Source organism: Misgurnus anguillicaudatus, chromosome 9 (genome assembly GCF_027580225.2).
Source record: "Misgurnus anguillicaudatus chromosome 9, ASM2758022v2, whole genome shotgun sequence".
Taxonomy (NCBI): Eukaryota; Metazoa; Chordata; class Actinopteri; order Cypriniformes; family Cobitidae; genus Misgurnus; species Misgurnus anguillicaudatus.
The window spans coordinates 28,236,159-28,253,353 of record NC_073345.2 but is presented as its reverse complement, the minus strand read 5'-3'; the positions used below and the strand labels follow the sequence as shown (position 1 = coordinate 28,253,353).

The window sequence follows — 17,195 nt, the reverse complement described above, 5'->3', positions numbered from 1 at the left end:
TTTGGATTGCACCTTATTGGCCAACATCACTCACATATCAGAGAGATCTGCTCATACATAACACACGAACATGACGCTGTGCTTCTCGTGATATCTGAACGACATCAGGTTAAAGTTACAGGAAACTCAGCTGGCGATCACAATATTAGTGTTGTGATTGATGCCATAAGAAAATTTCTACTCTCAGTATATAGAAAAAAATACAAGATTTTTCTTAAGCAGCATGAGCCATTTAAATATTGGGTGCTTTTATCAAGAATGACTATCTGTGACCATGATCTAATAGTGCTACTAGTTAAGCTACAGAAACATCATCCAACCCATGTTTATCTGTCTGTCTATCCATGTGTCTTTATATCTATCTATTGAACCCATGACCTTATACTCCATTTTTGTTGAGCTAAAGAAACATCATCCAACCTACGGTATAATCATTTAAAAGTCCAATGATTCACCAATGTTTCACAAACACACCCCGAGACTCTATCAGTGCATTAAAAAACAATTTCACATTGCAACACTTGAACACGCTGCCAAAACTTCAGTAAACAAATAAAAACGTTGGGCGTGCTGCACGTTAACTTTACAATTTAACATCCCTATAAGTTTACAATCTTTGTAAACTTTTGATAACAAACTTCCCAGCATTCCTAAGCTCCCAGCATTCCAGCTCTCCACCCTCAGAAGGCCGCTGTGTGCTTGAACCAAAGCCAAGACCTCCTGACCAGCGCTTCAACATGAATACACATTATATAAGCGCACATTCACAAACAAATCCTTTCAAAATCTCGAACGTGCTCAAACACTATGGTCAACCCATGCACACACTGTACTCTCTGAGACTCAATATGATTGTATCCAATAAGAAAGACCTGTTCCTCTACAGCGACGTCCCGCAGTGGTGGTTGGTCCTGCGTGCCGCGTATCCAGCTTATCAACTGGCCCATGTCTGGTGGTGCTGTGCGTCTGGGAAATGTATCTGTCTCTCTCCCTGCCTCTGGCTGGATGTGTGTGCGACTGCTGTCTGTGCTACAGCATGTTCCAGGCACAGGGTGAAGAAGGAGGAGTTTGGGGAGAGGTCATTGGAGGAAAGGGGAGGGGTTATGGCACTTCGTGGAGGCGGGTTTAATAGGAAGAAGGAAAGGGGGCATGGCTAAATAGGGACACCGATGGAATTTATACCTCCTGACTGAGACATGCCTTGTACAGTTTTAATAGTACAATGTTATTAAAGGCGTATGCCTGTGTGTTCACACGCTATGATCTGAAGGTAAACGTTTATGGCAGTTTCTTTATGGTACTTTTGCAAGAGTGAGAAATGTAGTGAGACACTAAAAAGTACAAGTTTTGTGGAGAAAGATAAAGAGGGTAATACAATGCTTGTCACCAACTTATGTTGTTTTTTTTTGGATATTGTGTGTTGTCCACCAGTAACAAACCAGCATGAACCAATATGGACATTCCAACTGATCTTATCAGCACTGCAAGACTTCCTCTGCACTCTTTTATGTGCTAGTATACACTACTATTCCTATGAAAAACTGAAACTGTAAACATTGACTTTAAAGCATGCAAACTACGCAAATAAGACAATCATCACGATAAGTAGTTGCGTTTCCACTACCTTTTAAATTGCGTTGCGCAAGTTAAAATTGCGAACCAAAAATAGCAAAACGTCAATTTTGTAAAAGCACCAATATATATCAAAGTTTTGTGGTGGTTTTTAAAGATGCAGTGTGTAATTTTTAGAAGGATCTCTTGACAGAAATGCAAAATAATATACAAAACCATATTATCTGGGGTGTATAAAGACCTTTTTATAATGAACCGTTATGTTTTCATTACCTTAGAATGAGACGTTTTTATCTACATACACAAGAGGGTCCCCTTATGTGGAAGTCACCATTTTGTGCCGCCATGTTTCTACAGAAGCCCTTAATGGACAAGCTTTTTTATTAAGTTGTCTCCGACGATAACATGTTTTTACGGTGGCGGCTACCGTAGCTTCTCTATACGTTTCAAAAGCGAGGGGTGAGCAGTGGATGGAGCCGTTGGTTGCAATTCGCAAACTCAGCACTAGATGCTACTAGAATTTACACACTGCACCTTTAAGGGAATATGAAAAAGGAATATACCAAAAAACGTTTTATAGAAACCGACCATTGTTAGAATATACCGCAAAACAGCAATAGAAACCAGAATTAGCTTTAATATACCGCAAGGTAAAAGCATCAGAAACCGGAAAAATAAATCTGGAATATATTGCAAGAGGAAAAGCAACAGCAACCTAAAATGTATTGAATATATTGCAAAACTTCAATAGTAACGGAAAATATATTGAATATAGCGCAAAGGGAAAACAACGCAATAGCAACTGAAAATATAGTGAATATACCACAAATAGAAACAAATTGGCGCAATAGAAACTAAAAATATCCTGGAAAATCGCAAAGCTGGAAAAAAGATCTTAATATACCGCAAGGGAAAAAGCAACAAAAACGAAAATATATTGAATATATCGCAGGAGTGAAAAAGCAACACCACCCTTAAATGTATTAAATATATCGCAAAGCTTCAATAGTAACCGAAAATATATTGAATTTAGCACAAGGTGGAAAATAAGAGAAACGGGTAAAAGATTAAAATATATAGCAACAAATCCCTAAGAAAACTGAAAATAGCTTTAATGTACCGCAAGAAGAAAAAAACATGCAAATATATTGATTCTATCGCAATGGAAAAAATGATAGAAACTAAAAATATACTGGAAATATTGCAAAACTGCAAAAAAGAAAAAGAAAAAAAATCTTTAACAGCAAGAGAGAAGCATCAGAAACGAAAATATATTGAATATATCGCAAGAGTGAAAAAGAAACACCACCCTTAAATGTATTAAATATATCGCCAAGCTTCAATAGTAACCGAAAATATATTGAATTTAGCGCAGGGGGGAAAAACGGGTAAAAGATTAAAATATATAACAACAAATCCCCATGAAAACTGAAAATAGCTTTAATGTACCGCAAGAAGAAGAAAACACGCAAATATATTGAATCTATGGCAATGAAAAAAATGATAGAAACTAAAAATATATTGGAAATATTGCAAAACTGCAAAAAAGAAAAAAAATCTTTAACAGCAAGGGAGAAGCATCAAAAACGAAAATATATTGAATATATCGCAAGAGTGAAAAAGAAACACCACCCTTAAATGTATTAAATATATCGCAAAACTTCAATAGTAACCGAAAATATATTGAATATAGCGCAAGGGGAAAAATGCAACTGAAACTGCAATAGAAACAAAGATTTCTCGCATTTGCAGGTCACCTGACATGTGTCACATGATCATTCTCTCAAGATGTGAAATCGTGTAGCGCAGTGGCTGTGATTTACGTAAATGTATACCAACATCCATCACCATGACTTTTGGAATGACTTGAAGGAAAAAATTGGTTTGTAAATTTTTTTACAATAGATTTTAATCAGCATTTAGAAAAAATCACAAAAGTTTTGCACAAAAACATTTAATGGAAACCAGGGCAGTCATTGTGCAGTGTTAAAATCATATCCAAAATGACAACATGCCGTTTAGAGAAGGAACTAAACCACGGACCTGGCTTTTATGAAACATTCAAATATGTTTAAATGTCTACACTCAATGCGCTTCTGGTATCCACCCCAAATGCTAAGAACAAAGCATGCCTGTTCGATTAGATACCTTAGTTAAAGGGTCTGGGTGTGGACTCCAAACATCCATAACTGACAATTCATGTTCAAGCAGATTTGGATATGCAGTTATGCGTGTTAGACAACCAAACACTTTTTTTAAACAATGAGATCTTTCCTGGTTTTACATCCAAAGTCTAGTACTAAAAATAACTTGCATGCAGCACTGTTGTAAATAAGCAAAGTGATAGATTTGCACAGCAAACACCTACCTGAGATTAACTACAAGATAGCACATCACTCTCATACCTTGTTGCGTATTTAAAAGATATGTACACCCCTTTTTTTTTCTGCAGATGTTTTGATAAAAGTTGAAGGAGATTTGTTTTACCATTTTTCACATCATATAGACAAATAAAAAGCATTTTACCCCATTATCAGACATTGGATTATTGTTTAAAAACAAATGATATTCAGGGCAGACCAGTGCATAACAATAACAACAGAATTGCAGTTTGTACACTCTGCAATGTTGAATTTTACAACATAAAACTTTGAAACGAAGAGTTAATCAAATATTGGTATTGGCACAGAAACTCCAATGTATTCGTCTTTGATTTATAAAGCCTTAAAGTGATAGTTCACCCAAAAATGAAAATTCTCTCATCATTTAATCACCCTCGTGTTGTTATAAACCTAGTATACATTTCTTAGTTTTGATAAACACGAATGAAGATATTTTGAGAAATGTTTGTAACCAAACGGTTCATGAGACCCATTCACTTCCATTGTATTCTTTTATCAGTCCCTCCAGAAAAACGAGATTATGCGATCGCATGATTCAATGCATAATCAGCCGAAGTTCTCATATTTATGCGTTGGCCGCATTTTTTAAATATGCCGGACTTTCGTTGCATAAATTGCCGATTTATGCTCGCAAAAGCCGATTTCCCCCGCATTTTTGTGGCAAAAATCACATATATAGCAGAAAGTTGAAAAATGTTGCATTTACTTCACACATGCGCAGCCATGTCCCCTGTTGTCATGGGAATGTTAGGAAGTGGCGTAATTATGCGAAGTGAACATCAGTGAAAAGCTGCAAACAGTTTTTGCAAGTTCACGCAGTTCTTGCAAGTTCCTGCAATTTTGGCAAGTTCATGCAAATTTCATTGCTTAAAATTGCATAAATATCCCGCATATTCCATCGCATTTTTTAAGAAAATGTGCCGCAAGTTCAATGATTTTTGCCCGCAACAATTACAAAAAAGGTTTTTCTGGAAGGACTGTTTTATTCTACTGTGGAAGTGAATTGGGGCTCATAATTGGTTTGGTACAAACATTCCTCAAAATATCTTCCTTCGTGATCATCAGAAAAAATTAAATTTATACAGGATTGTGACAGCATGACAGTGAGAAAATAATGGCAAAATTTCACAAAAATTTTCACGGGAAGTGACTAAACTGCAATTCATCGACTGGCCACTAGAGGCTGGCTCCAAAAGGGAGCCAATTCCCATAGACCCCAATGTTAAAATGGCCAACTTTACAGTAGAAACTAATATGTTTACAGCCTGGTACAAAAAGTATTTTTGGTCTATATAGCTTATTTTGCCCTTCATGACAACTGTGAGGGAGGTAAATTTTTGAACTCATTTGTTTAAATTATATTAAGCCTTAAAGTTCTGCAGAAAAAAGAAATTTATTCAGGTTTGTAACAACTTAAGGGTGAGTAAATTTACATTTTTGAATGAACTATCCCTTTAAGAATCGCTGTAAAGTTGAGAATGTTACAAGGGCAGAACTACAACTGCATCAGATCCACAATTCAATTGTTCAGTACTACATCAAGAAGTGAGGTTTGACCTTTCTCAATGTAACATCCTGCGTTTGTCTACTAACCAAAAGAAGAAAGAAACACATGTTTGCTTTTTTATAAAGTGTACTGATTTCCATTGACTTGTATTGTTGTTGCACTGGCCTAATTAGTTATATTCCCTACCCCTATACCACACTGAAACCTTTCTTTAGATGTTTATTAAGATATGCATGTTTTCTACGCTCTCTTCCTCACGGGAATTCTTGGCTGGTCCCCACTACTATATGTAGGCAACACCTGACCCAAAGTTTTGACACACCCAAGTACCTTCCTGTAGTACTCAAACTGACTTTAACATCTAAAGACAAGCAAAATCATTATTTATGGGTTACAAAATCTCTTTAAGAAAGCCCTGAAACTTTGGCATGTTTATGCAGAGACATTTATCTGACATGCATAATCAGACACACCTGAGTGTTCATCTGACTAAGCCAGTAAAACCAGCTGTTTTATCTTAAGAAACACATTTCCAAGTATTCCTAATTTTGACTTTTTACAGTACAGTAGCTAATGTTGCGCTTCCTATTGAAAACACTAGGATGGGGCATTGCCTATAGTTTACATCACTGTAACTGGAGCCCTCGGGTGAAATGGGGTTTCAGGATATATATAGTCACAAAATGTTCCTAGGTACATTTCATGACCTAGTCACAGGACGTCAAGGCACCTCAACCTCGCCAGGGACCCACAAGCAAACAAGTGCATTCCTGTCTACACAAAATCTATTTATTTAATGTACTATAGCTGCATATTCAGAAATGCATACACTATTATATGGGTCATTCTACAAAGATGGTGGAAATGCTTGTCCCTTACTTTTGCAGACCCCTTAATCATTTAATTTGACCCAATAATCCCATAATGATATATATTTAATAAATATAGACTGTCCTTAACATGATGAGAGAGTTTATTTATGTAATTGTCTTTTTTCCTTTTTTAAACTTTTTTTTAAATGTCTGGTCCTGAAAATTGCCCTGTCCCTTTGATCATGGAAGTTGAACTGTGTACTTATTATTTAAAACCATGTTTTTTTTATAAAACGAAGCTAATTTACATTTAGCTTTAATCCTGTATGAATTTACTACAACACTGAAATGGTAAAAATACACTATTAATAACAAATAAATATTTGTCACCCAAATTTATGTCATTGGTGTTACCCTACCCAAAGCACTTTTATTTTGAAACAATGCATCAGCTTTCTGAAGTTTTTCTTGGGTCAAAAGGTCAGTGGAAGAAGTGCAGTGGAGGAACGCAAAAGTTTTGTGAGATGTCTGACCTTATTTGTCTAAAATATCATGATATATCTAAGAATTTTGAGATAAGATTTTTTGGATGTCATTAGTGTTACTCTTTTTTATAGCTGGGAGTGTTAAGATCTTTACATAAAAATACATTATACTGAATAAATATGTGATTGTTACATCTCTGATGAAATAGCACATGGCTAATGTCAAAACAAATTTTTGTTTTTTCTGTAAATTGTTGGTTTACCAAAAAAATTGGTGTTACCGTCTTCTCGTATGAGTACTTCCTAAGCACTATTCCTTTAACTGACCAACATAAAAGCATACAAACAAAACAAGATGGAAAAATGTTTATGTTTATAAGTTTTATCATATTCATTATCTATTATTATATTCTCATTTTACAACGTCATGGATTCTTTATTAAAATGCATTAAAAGTTAAACATAGATTAAGCTTACAGTTTTGCTGATTCATAGATTTGACAAGTTAATTATAGCTATTATAGAAGTTTTGGGTGTTTTGAAAGAAGTTTAAGCAGATTTCCATCACCCGAATTCCACCTTTTCTGTAGAATGACCCATATACCCCAAGTCTCAGAAATAGTTTATTGTTTAAAGGCGGAGTCCACGATGTTTGAAAAACGCTTTGGAAAAGGAGACGGGCCGACTACCAAAACACACTTATAGCCAATCAGCAGTAAGGAGCGTGTCTACTAACCGACATCCTTGCCGGGTTGCGTATGTGTGGGGCGGGTCTATCAACAGAAGGTCCAGATTCTATTGGGGTAGGGGCGTGTTTGTTTAGGTGATTTCAAATATCAACATTGGCTTTCAAACATCGTGGACTCTGCCTTTAATATAAAAGAGCTGCTTTGCCATTTCTGGGCTGGATGTTGACAAATTAAAAAAACGACATATTTGAAAAAATAAATAAATGTGGTTATGTATTCTAATTTATTTATTTGTTTCTCAAGTAAATGCAAAATTGCCTTAACAGACAAGTACCACTAGATGGAGCCAATGTTGTGCCTATGTGACACTTGATCAATGAAATGTGCATTTAGGATTTCTTAAAGACATGCCTAACATGCCTAATGTATGACTGACAGTCACATTCAGCCTTAATACAATACAAATATTACAAAAATGTACCATATTGTTTGCCAAATATGTACCAAAATCAGCAGCTACTGCAAATTTTTTTGTCTTTTTTGGCTTTTTTTTCTTTATGGAATATATATACAAATTCTAATGGTTTCCAATATACATACTATTATGAGCCACCAGCTGTTTACTGTTAAAGCCATTATAAAAATTCCTTTATGTAGTGATCTTGCGCTTTATTCCTATCACTGGGTACGCTTTCAAAAAGTACACATTTGCCCCTAAACAGTTCACATTCTCAGATGTACTTGTACCAAATATATCAATGAGGACCTTTATAAAGGTACTGGTGACTGCTTGGGACCATTTTTTGACCACTTATTCTGATGTATTAAGATTTAATGGTGTTCATTAGTTCCCATCCAAGAGATACCATCTCATTACTAAAGCCCAGCACATTACAGTAGACAGAACCACATTATAGTTTCCATTAAACCCAATACAATCACCCATTATATCCATTCGACCCATTATAATTTGTATGATAGTTTCTATCACATAAATTATCTGATTTGGTACATCTTAATGTGCTTTGAAAACAAAGCCAAATAAGCAGGCAAAGTTTGATATCCTACCTCAAATCTTGATGTTTCAGGGACATGTTTTAGTGTGTCACCTTTCTGTAAAGAAAACAAAAAGACATACAAAGAAAGAAAACAAATGAATTATTCTGCTGTCAAATGTACCTTAAGGGTAAAGCATGTCACTACGCCCAACGTGGATGAATATAGTCTAGACTCTGGATTAAACTGTAGAAAACAAACCAATTAAAGTAATAAAACATCATTTGAAATATATTTGGATATTTTCTTTAACATTTTAGAAATCACTTTTTTTTCTTTTTTTTAGTTAATACAACCCCACATGAGGCCACGATTATTATTATATGTATGAAATATTTTTCATTGTACGTTTGCCAAAGCCACACATTACTGGTGTTTACCACATTAGGAAACTTGTCAATACATATAAATAAAATCAATAAAAAACATTATTTCACAATACTAAATCCGACACCACCCAACTTCACATCGTATAGGTAAAATACTGCTTTTATCAAGTTGCACTTATGCGTACAAAGATCGATCCAAGCTTGATGTGTTTGCCTTTGATAAGTCTATTGTAAGCACCTTTTTGTAATCATTACGAGCTCTTTCATACTCCAAAACAAATGGAAACAATCAACTGAAGTCTTTAAAGTGCGTGTCTACTTACGAGATTCATCCAGTACGCAGCGAACGCCATGGCGCAAAAGTTTTCCTTGCGCTATCTTCCGCAGTTTCTTGAGTGTTTTGTTTTCTCACGCTCAAATAAAGCCACTCCCGTGTCCCGTAAGCGTGGGTACCAGATCACACAATGTCTGGGCGGTTTATGTTTAATAAGATGCTCTTTTGCATCTGATTGCGTTGCCAGCGTTAACGCGTAATTTGCATTGCGCATCGTTAAAGCACGAACTGCTTTATCAAGTCTTGCATTCTTTTCTAACGCTTGCGCAACACTATGGTTACATGCAGTACTATACTGTAGGTATGTCCGTGTTTTCACAGTTCAGTGCGCAGTTTTATAAATAACCCAAGTAACTAAACTTCAGTCTTGACTCGAGCTATAAACATACAGTGAAGTATCATAGCAATATTTCTCATTGTCTCTACAGTATTGCTGCGTAAAGAAAAAAAACAAAACTGACTGGGCTGCTAAAGTATTTGTCTTAAGATTGTAAACCTTACTATAAAGTCTAAATAGCTTGTATAAGCAAACATACCTCCTTGCTGTTTTTACGACCATGGCTTCTCTTTTTGTGCGGCATGTCTAAGGATTAAGATCACTTATTCCACAATAGTTTTTACTTTCTCTAGTGGGTGTGTGGCACAATGTTTGCTCCTCCTGCTTGGGATACAGGAATAAATCTGTGCTAGAGGGTAAGAGGAGGTTTGATTTAATGGCAGTGTACAACATTCAGTGTTAAAGTATGGTCTACAACATCTAGAACTTGCTCATGTTTTGTGGCTGTTGTGGCTATTGAACATGGATTATGTTTTTTGGCTGTTGTGTGTGCATGCATGTTTAGTGAATAGACTGATAGGTCTTTTGCTTTTTTGCCTATTATGGTTAAATGTGTGGAACAAATTATGGCACACCCTTTCAGCATTTCTGTGCTCTTCTGAGCTTTTTTTCAGGCATACATCTAGTTTACATAGTAAGAAAGATAAAGGAAACATCTAGACCACACCTTTATGCCTTAACCAGGCCCTAAAATGGCAGCAAAAAATGTTCTTCCATCAGCATTCCTGAGTTTGAGTCAGAATTTACACCCATGTTGTTCATTAAAACAGAGAGACAGCTGTGATACCGATACAATACCGTATAGGAGTTCTAATGAAACATGTTACATTTTCATCTTGCTTGCAGGTTTACAGAGAAAACAACGAGACATATACAGTAAGGCATGTCATTTAAGTGTGTTTTGAGGTAAATATTTTGATGAAATTAAACCAAGCAAGAGGAACAAGCTTTGCACTCAGAATAACTTTGTTGCCAAGTGTGTTGTACATACAGGGATTTTTTTGGTACATGAAAAAACATGCAGACAACATAGCTAACAGCAATACAGGTGCAGTGTGTAATGTTTAGAAGGATCTCTTGACAGAAATGCAAAATAATATACAAAACTATATTATCAGGGTTGTATAAAGTCCTTTCATATAATGAACTGTTATTTCCTTAGAACGAGACCTTTTTATCTACATACAAAGAGGGTCCCCTTACATAAGAGTCGCCATTTTGTGCTGCCATTTTTTTACAGAAGCCCTTTAACGGACAATTTTTTTGTATAAGTTGTCTCCAATGATGACATGTTTGTCCGGTGGCAGCTACCGTAGCTTCTGCATGTGTTTCAAAAGCAAGGGGTGAAAAGTGGACTAAGCCGTTGGTTGCAATTCGCAACCTCACCACTAGATGCTGCTAAAATTTACACACTGTACCTTTAAGACTGAAAGGAGTAAGAATATAAATCCGATATCCGCCGTGTTGTTCTGTCATCTTTTCTTCCTTTTTTCCCAAACGCGATAAACGCCAGTCCTTCTCTGCAAAATACAATAAATCCGTTCAACAAATCACAGCGCATCATTCCTCGCATTGTAAACAACAATGGCAGCGCGTTGAATATACACGGAATCCTGGTTTTCCTCATCTATACTTTGTACTTCGTGATCAACAAACAAACAAAAACAAAATAATACTTTTGATGGCATTGATAAACCTGTGACAGGGAAGAAATGTAAACCACTCAGGCGACGGAAAAATGCTTGTTCTCCCGATAGCATCAAGCTTCTGTCATGCTAACACATTGACCCCAGAGGATCTTATGAAAAACTTTCCATTATTTTACCCAAAGTCAACGAAAATCGAGCAAGACGAAAACATTTTAAAGCTTATCGCAAAAAAGTTCAGCGTTGACGTCCCAAAGATGACAGCAGCAATGACAGTGTTCTTAATATGCCATTAATGTTTTTTTTTAATAAACTAGTTCCCATCAACTAAAGTCAACTAAATGAATATAATATGGCAAAAATGAGTGCACATTAATATTAATTCAATAGATTTATATAATTTTGAAAGTCATGGATTTATTGCATTTTGTGGAAAAAAATAATTAGTTTTTATAATAAATCTTTTAAAATCTAATTATGGATTTGAATTTTTAATGTTATTATAACATAAAGATGCTATGTGAAAGTTTGTAACAGAAAATAGTGGTTTTCATCTTATCAGTTTCTTGGTATAGAAAACAAATTTTTACTCAAATTAGTCAAAATGGATTTATTGCGTTTTGGAACCAAACTCTTTATATATAATGTGATGTAAAAAAAATGTTGTGATAAATACTCGTCTACATTTTGTAATTAATAGTGTCAAACATGAACCAAATTCTTGTTAAAATGTATAAATGTAAAAATATATGGTTTCCTGTTTGCATGGTTAATGCTGTATTTTTGTTCAATACTACCCTCTATTGGCGCAGATTGAAGTTTGAGCCGGACCCTTTATACAAAATTACCATAGCAACCACATGCAGCTATAAATATACAATTTCCTTAAAATGCCAAAATTGTGATCAGTTATAAAAAAGAACATTGATACAGAAGAATTCAGCACAAGATCATCTTAATCCAGTAATGCATACCGTCGACATAGCAGTTTAATTGTGTGATAAACTCTAAATATGGTTAGAATAGAATATTCTGTACATTACTGAATATGCTTTAATTGTTACATTCATGGGTTTTCCTATAGGTGGCGCCATTTCTGTAGCTTTTGTTGTCCCAGTGAGTTTTTTTTTGTGTGCAATGTTTGTTTAATAATATGTGACCCGGGACCACAAACCAGTCATAATTTTTGACATTGAGTTTTACACTGAAAGGTGTAATGGTAACACTTTACAATAAGGTTCATTAGTTAACATTAGTTAATGTATTAACTAACATGAACAAACCACGAGCAATACATTTGTTACAGTATTTATTAATCTTGGTTCATGTTAGTTAATCGAAATAAAGCTGTTCATTGTTTATTCATGTTAGTTCACAGTGCATTAACTAGTGTTAATACATTTTTAGTAATTGCTGAAATTAACATTAAAGCTCCGGTTCTGTCTGTGATTTTGAAGCTTTGATTGTGTTTATAGTGGGCAATATAACTTGTGTTCATGTTTCACGTGTAAAAAAACGCGGTATTTTTCACACAATTGACTTATCTGTATAGCGCTGTTTTCACTGTCCTCAAAACAGGCTGATGTCTCCCTTGTTAGGTGAAGTCCCTCCTTCAGAAATACTTAACAAGTTCTGATTGTGTAGTTTGTTTAGTGTGCTGTGATTCGATAAACGGCTCTGCTAAGCTAAGCTGCTGAGCCAAAGCTGGTGACTGACGTATTCGTGTGGGCGGAGTTTAGTCGATGAACTGTTTTACTGACATCATTAAAGCAGGAAATAAAGGGGTTTTAGTCCAAACCGGCCGTTTGTTGTAGGCTTTTAAAGAGGAATTCTATTGAAGAAAATGTATCGCCTGGCAGTGAACTTTGAGCTTTATCATTTTACAGGTATTATTTATGCTCTAACAGCAACATTACACACTAACTAGGGTTTAAATGAACCTAATGAACCTTATTGTAAAGTGTTACCGGTGTAATAAATAAATAAGATTTCCATTAATGTGTGATTTGTTAGGATAGGACATTATTTGGCAGAGATACAACTATTTGAAAATCTTGAATCTGAGGGTGCAAAAAATCAATATGGAGAAAATCGCCTTTGAAGTTGTCCAAATTAAGTCCTTAGCAACACATATTACTAATAATAAATTAATTTTTGATATATTTACAGTAGGAAATTTACATAATATCCTCATGGAACATAATCTTTATATATCCTAATGATTTAGGTGGTTAGGTGGAAATTTGTGGTTCATGGTCACATATACCATGATATATATATATATATATATATATGCTATTTTAGCAGTATGTTTTATTAATCTGTGTTTAATTAATACGTTTATTGAATTAAAGTGTTCCTGTACCTAATTTGGTAAAGGTCATGGGTTTTACCCCAGGCAGTGGTGGCTGGTGACCGCTCTTCCGAGGGGCGCAAATTCAAAATGAGTGTTATGTGTGTTGCTCGTGTTTTCAAAATATGTGTTTGTTGCGTCTTGAACCATGTGCATCATCTGTCTTGTCAAAAAAAGTGCCTGCTGCACACGCCTCAAAACCGTTTATGATAAAGAGATGCTTATGTTCACAAAATACTCGCAAGACACTCCCTTAACACTAAACTCTGATTATGCATGAGATTATGCGAGTATCTGGCAAACGCAAGCGTCTCTTTTATCACAAACCCTTTAGACGCGTCTGCAGCAGGCACATATTTTGACAAGACACGTGATGCACATAGGTTCACTCGACGTGCCAAACACATATTTTGAAATGGCGAACCACACACATGACGGGCTACATACATGTTGTGACGAACTTCGCATCGTGCACCCTCGAAATAAAAGTCACCGGCCGCCACTGATCCCAGGGACCACATATACTGTATTTGCTTTACAAAGTCTGCTAAATACATAAATGTATAAGTAATCTGAAACATTACACTTCATTACATCCATAACTGAGCAAGTGCCTGATCTGGACAATTTGAGTGTGTTTTATTTACATTTACGCATTTGGCAGACGCTTTTATCCATATTAGCAACTTATATTGCATTACGAGGTATACATTGTATCAGTAATGCAATGCTCTACCACTGATCTTTACAGGAGCACTTTTTATTTAATTTATTATACTGTATACTGTGCCCTTGAAATAGTCCAGATTTTTCACATAATAACAATATATCATAAATATGATCACTAGAAAAAAAGTCTATTCTATAAAGTGTCCATTAAACTGGATAGCTGATGGTATATTAAAAAGCTCTTTCGTTAAAACTGAAATAATGATATTAACCGAATTCTCTCGGCACATATTATACGATTATCAAATACTTCCGCGTCACAAATATGCTTAATCCTGACCTCATGCCAATCAGAAATACCGGTTTATTGGCAGAATCCATTAAGAGTCTAATAATAAATGCTCACTTACAAGAAAACATGTTAGACGCACTTAGATGGTGTTTTCTGTGTCTTGATAAATGAATGGCCACATCTGCCACCTCTTTTTTACGTCATGCCTCTGTTGGTTTCCCAGCAGTCTTACAGTAGCGTCAGGAAGCAAGTGTGACTCATTCTTCACCCTGAAGTGGAGAAATGAAGCCCCGTTGATAACACAATTCTGTTATACTGGTGTCACGTCATGATAATGGTTCCCTGATGTTTGCAGGAACCTTCAAATGCTTGGATAATTACAGACACACTGAAGGCGAGATAACATTCAACCACACAAAGGCTGTAGTGGCCAAAGCTTTGCAGTCCGCATGGATGACTGCGTGTTTTTATCTGTACAGGGAGGACGACCCTCCACCTGTGAAAAGATAGGAGGGACATAATTATTTAAAGGGAGTCCCTGGATCCTCTCTCTTTAATTCATTCAGCTCTGAAAGTGCTGCTGTAGGGTATATTGACATCCAGTTCATGAAATCAACCATTTGTTGTGTTCAAGCCAGTGGCTAGGAGTATTGATTTCCTAAAACCAATTAGATGAACAAGTCTTTCATTGTGAGAGTTGTATCGAAGCTTGTCTTGAAAAAACATGCGTAACTTGCCCAAACTCAAACGTAGGCAATGTCGATGTAAATAGAAATAGTTTAATAAAACAATGCATACATTTGAGGGGCAAATTGTTTGTTGGGGTGTCTATTATAGGTTATTTTCCTGACAATTACAATGAAAAGAAATGGGTTTTAAATAATTAATGCAGTGTTTTATGAGTTTTATTTAGGCTCTGTGGCTCTTATAAAAAGCTGTAGTTGCAGGAACGATGCTCATCGGGAAAAGCTCAAGTCAATCCCTGTAATTTTAAGAGCTGAAAAGCATTGCTTGTGTGTTTTTACAATCTATTGTTTACCAGTAGACCCATAGTGATGCCCCTTGCGCTTACTTTACAGTGTTGGAAAATGTATTTGCTAAGTTAAAGTCCCCCATAAAAACAAAACTGCCAAAAATATTTTTTAATGGAACGTTGTGGTGTTTATTATAAACAATTCATTTGTGTAAGTAATTTTTTATTCATTTAAAAAATAAGTTAAATTCATGTACTTTCGCCCTCTTGTCGCGATCATTCTTTAATTACGTCAGCTAGACGACTTGGGCGGAGCATCCGTTAACCCCGCCCACTCCAACTCTCATGCTATACGCACCAAACACAAAGCATCACGTTGATCGTTCTCGTCCGCACGCCTTGCTCGTGCACCCAAAATTCTGCCCCCTCTGCGGTGGGTGCCATTGAAGATAAACATATTTGCACTACATGCTGCTCAAAACGTTTCCAATAAACAAGAAAAGTCTGCTGCGAGTTATATTTTTGAAACGCCTACTTTTTTATCCAATCAATTCACTGTGAAAACACACAAGCCACGCCCGCTATTTGGGTGATATTCTGCTTCATGGAATATACGTCACAACAAGGAAGTAGATCACAATTTCTGGATTTTAATACAGAACTTTAATACAGAAAGTGATTTATATGACCAGCAAAAGAAAGTAACGGTCTTTTTCTGCTTGAGTAAATCACAAAATAGAGCAGTGGAACCCAGTAGAACCAGAATGTTACCCTAATGTTAATTTTTTGGTTATTTTTTGGGAAACCAAATAATAATGTTCTGGGAACGTTCTTTTTAGGTTTTATTTTATGAGAGTGTGTTTATTCTTAAATAACCTAAAAATAACTTATACATAAGGTTCTCTAATGGTTCTTTTTTGGAATCATTTTTAAAATAACATAAAATAACTTATACAGAAACGTTCTTTAATGGTTATTTTTTGGAACCATAAAATAACATTCCCATATATTGCAGGGTGGTTATTTTTAAAATAACCTAAAATAACTTCTACAGAATGTTCTTTAATGGTTATTTTGGGTTTTTTTTGGGGAACTATAAAGTAACGTTCCCATAACGTTGCAGGGTGGTTATTTTTAAAATAACCTAAAAATAACTTATACAGAACGTTCTTTAATGGTTATTTTTTGGAACCATAAAATAACATTCCCATAACATTGCAGGGTGGTTATTTTTAAAATAACCTAAAATAACTTCTACAGAATGTTCTTTAATGGTTATTTTGGGTTTTTTTTTTGGGAACTATAAAGTAACGTTCCCATAACGTTGCAGGGTGGTTATTTTTAAAATAACCTAAAAATAACTTATACAGAACGTTCTTTAATGGTTATTTTTTGGAACCATAAAATAACATTCCCATAACATTGCAGGGTGGTTATTTTTAAAATAACCTAAAATAACTTCTACAGAATGTTCTTTAATGGTTATTTTGGGGTTTTTTTTGGGGAACTATAAAATAACATTCCCATAACATTGCAGGGTGGTTATTTTTAAAATAACCTAAAATAACTTCTACAGAATGTTCTTTAATGGTTATTTTGTTTTTTTTTTTGGGAACTATAAAGTAACGTTCCCATAACGTTGCAGGGTGGTTATTTTTAAAATAACCTAAAAATAACTTATACAGAACGTTCTTTAATGGTTATTTTTTGGAACCATAAATTAACATTCCCATTATGTT

At 35.2% G+C, this 17,195-nt stretch overlaps 2 protein-coding genes across 21 annotated transcripts in view; one reads left to right on the top strand and one right to left on the bottom strand.

The window, feature by feature from the left end:
• Positions 1–9,835, bottom strand: part of cast (calpastatin) — a 51,623-nt gene extending 41,788 nt beyond the window's left edge. For 10 of the 20 annotated variants that reach the window (XM_073871419.1, XM_073871423.1, XM_073871424.1 and 7 more), the window contains exon 1: positions 845–1,058. In XM_073871419.1, coding sequence (XP_073727520.1) covers positions 845–947 — 103 coding nt within the window. In that variant the 5' untranslated portion in view covers positions 948–1,058. Of the gene's footprint in view, positions 1–844; positions 1,060–8,535; positions 8,581–9,175; positions 9,397–9,722 lie in introns of those variants that run through there. The other 10 variants (XM_073871433.1, XM_073871435.1, XM_073871420.1 and 7 more) reach the window with 9 other exon arrangements.
• Positions 1–17,195, top strand: part of pcsk1 (proprotein convertase subtilisin/kexin type 1) — a 68,891-nt gene that overhangs the window by 22,453 nt on the left and 29,243 nt on the right. The gene's annotated exons all lie outside the window — the stretch shown is intronic.